This window comes from Amblyomma mixtum, chromosome 3 (genome assembly GCF_055824585.1).
Source record: "Amblyomma mixtum isolate Tamu chromosome 3, ASM5582458v1, whole genome shotgun sequence".
In the NCBI taxonomy this organism is placed as follows: domain Eukaryota; kingdom Metazoa; phylum Arthropoda; class Arachnida; order Ixodida; family Ixodidae; genus Amblyomma; species Amblyomma mixtum.
The window spans coordinates 98150823-98154244 of record NC_143014.1 but is presented as its reverse complement, the minus strand read 5'-3'; the positions used below and the strand labels follow the sequence as shown (position 1 = coordinate 98154244).

Here is a 3422-nt window from a genome sequence, read left to right as displayed (position 1 = left end):
ATATGCTGTTTCACTTATCATTCACTTCTACACATCACAAGGCCATCTGTGCTATTTCCCAATGATATGCCTTGCTGCTTAATTCCTGCCAAAGCATCATGTTGTTTTAGCCTTTACAGGCTGACAGACATGCATGCAAAGTGTATGGACAAAGTGCAGCAGCTTTGACTAAACAGAAACTTACATTCCTCAGTAAGGTAAATGCCAATTACAAAAAATTGTGCCCTAATGTCACGTAAACAGAAATTTGTGAGTAAAAGTATGAAAATTGCCTTGCCAAAACAGTGGGGTCTCAATGAAAGTTGTTTTTACAACTTCAGGCCACGTCACAGATATTCTATCATTTATTTTCCGTGCTAGCCTTCAATGTCAGTCAAAGACGACATTTGCATTCATTGCAGGTCGTGGTGCCATTTTGATATTATTTACAATCTACACAGGACCATGCAAAGGATAGATGTCAGTCACTGTGGCTTTATCTTGTCTCGCAGCATCTGCCTGAGCTCGCCTCCTGTTGGCATGGGCTTAATGAGACCACGCTTCACGAGCATCCGGATGGCTATCGATGTGCCACCAAGCGTAACTGTGTATCGGGCTGGGGTGGCCAACTTGTACATGGCCGACGCTGTGGCAATGTAGTTGAGCCCCGATTTCCGCAAAGGACTGATGACCGACTCTGGCAGGCCAAGGAACTCCAAGATTGGGACCACATCAAAACCACTGCACAGAGCATGGGGAAAAGTAGCACTGTAGTTGCTCCTCCTCAGTTGCTTTACACTGTAATGCACAATGTGAGCTACGCTGCACCTGACTCAAACAGTATCTGTAGAGGAGCACAGCCTCAGAATTTATTAGACAGAGCCAATTTTACTGCGCCTCCTTTCCTTGAGAAAAACTGCCCTTTAATACACATGAATTCATAAGGTTTACTGAATGGCTTGACAAATGCCTGCCACATATGCAACATCAAAGATGGTTTTTAACAACAAATGAAACCCACTAATGTTGGGAACACATGCTTAGTATTTTTAAGAGCAGGAATGAATATCAAGGCCTCATTTTAAAAGCACAGCTAAGAGTGCCAAAGTGAACTATTGAACAGAAATGAGACGACGCAAGGACGCAGTGACAAGACCACACAGTTTCATCACTACACACCAGTCATTTTTAAATGCTGAGAAGCATTTCCAGATGTTAGGCACATTTGTATCATTCCCTCATTTGTATCACAAAAAAAGGAAAGCAGACACAGAAAACCAAAAAAGGTGCTGCTTTAAATGTTACTATATTCAACATTTGCATTTCCAGGGTGGAAAATACTGGCTAATCACTGCCAGGTTCAGTGGTTCTAGCAGAGTTTCAAAACAATGAATATAGATACTCGTCTCCCAACACCCCCAACCTACTTCCATAGTAAGTGGCTGCTACTGCTACAGGTGCCTTCTACAGACATAAGCGGAGCTCTTAAGAGGCACAAAAATGCAAAATCCATTCACAATTAATTTTCTCTCCACCAATATCTGGGGCCAAGTACATGAAAATTTTTGTGTGTACGATTATTCCGTTATCAACTATCAAAAGTGGCCACGATGCAGATACCAATTATGAACCTATGCTCAAATGAGCAGACTTGACTTTAGTTTGCCATGATAAAAAAAAAATTCCAACACTGGATTTTATGAATCAAAACAAAAGACATGACACTTACAGTAAAAAACACGGGATGTGCACTGCCCTGTGTCTTTAACCAATTCTTATCTTTTTTGCACTGCACTTTTATTGTTTGTAAAAATTGTTTTCAAGTGCCACACACACACAAGACCAAGGTTAAGACAACGCACAGAGAAGTTTTAACACTTACCATGTAGCTAAGTAGAAGAATGAGCCGAACCAGACGATCGAGGTGGCAATGTGCACAGGCAACATGACATACCAGTATTCTTTGAACATTTTCTTGTACCGCTGAAATATGCTCAGCTTTTCCTCCACAACTTCTTCGTTTTTTGGCTCAGCAATGGCTTCGAGTGGTCTGGTAACATCTTTTTTAAAGTCTGCTCTTGCGTCTGACTTTGTGCAATACTCTGAAGAAAAACTATGCGTACAGGAGATGAAGGATGGTCTTGCTGCTTTAGTACAGGGTTCCAAAAGAGAGTGCCTGATGTATGTCTTGTGCCATCGCAAATCTGGTAAGGAATATAAAGGAAAATAATATAATATAACCAACAACCAGACATATACATAACTAAAACCGGGACTCGAACTTTTTTTTAGTGGGGAGGCAAGACTTCAAGTTTGTCTTATTCATTATTTGTTTATTCCCAGCCCTATATAAATATTTGTTAAATTTTATTGCCTTTATTTAATTTTTCTCTATTTTGCCCCGTTCAGTGGTGTATATGTTACTGCACACAAGGCCTAAATAGAAATCAGCAGCTTTATAACAGTGTACACATGAGTAATGATCGACTGCATTAAAAAAGTATGCACACAGTCTTGTCTCGATTGTGCTAATCATGCTCATGAACTGAGGTCTGCATATCAACGACTTCTGCGGGGCTATGATTGGTCCAGGTAACTTGAAATGCTTTACCACTGGCTAAGAAGCCAACTAGCTCAGCCCCACTGTGTTTTGCTTTAATGACATCCTAAAATTGAAGTGTGTGTCAGAAATCTGATCTGGGTGCAAGTAGACGGAGACGGGGAAGGGGGGGGGGGGGACGCTGCCTCCTTTGCAGAAATGCTGAGGGAACCACCGCCCCCTTGGCCACCGCTCTTCCGGAGTAACTGAACACAGAACAACCAAAAAACGACACATTCCTGTAGGGGTTACTTTATATGAGGTACAAGGGCATTCTGAGGCGGCATTTATCAATGATCAGAAAGTCCATTTGCTCGAGATATGCCGATCGCTGTTTTTAAATACATAACCTGCACAAATTCCCTCGACAAATCGAAGAGGAAGAGCAAGAGTTCTCGCGATTTCTACACCTGTGCCGTTAGCCACCTCAGCTTAAGCGCGTCACATCATCAGCAAAACAGAGAAAGTTTCCCCGCGGAACACAAGTAACGAAAAAAAAACACACACATTTATCTCTTCCGCTAACAAAATGCCCATTTTTGATCCCGAAAACGTGCACTCACAGGGAAGTAACCGGTTGGCCTTCTGCAACGGGATGTGCCGCAAATGTAACAGTCGGGGTAGTCTGCATGATGAAACTTCCACTCTCCACAACAAACTAAACGTAACTGACATAGTGGCGATAACTACTGCAATAAAAATGTCTTTAGATAACCATCTGCTCCACCGGGCCCGCGAAGCAATCCCACATAAACATGAGTTTAATAAACACGTGCTAAATGCGCTCCCCTGCATGAAAAGTAAGCAGAAGAGTTAACGAAAATACAAAACAAAACGATGAAGG

At 42.0% G+C, this 3422-nt stretch overlaps 1 protein-coding gene across 1 annotated transcript; it reads right to left on the bottom strand.

Annotated features, from left to right (window-relative positions):
* Positions 1-326: 326 nt before the first annotated feature.
* LOC149351099 (uncharacterized protein C18orf19 homolog B) lies at positions 327-3422 on the bottom strand. The gene is made up of 3 exons (XM_089580327.1): positions 3142-3422; positions 1862-2183; positions 327-720 (listed from the first exon to the last, which is right to left on the bottom strand). Exons 1-3 carry the CDS (start codon positions 3371-3373, stop codon positions 465-467), a joined length of 810 nt encoding a protein of 269 aa, XP_089436453.1. The 5' UTR covers positions 3374-3422; the 3' UTR covers positions 327-464.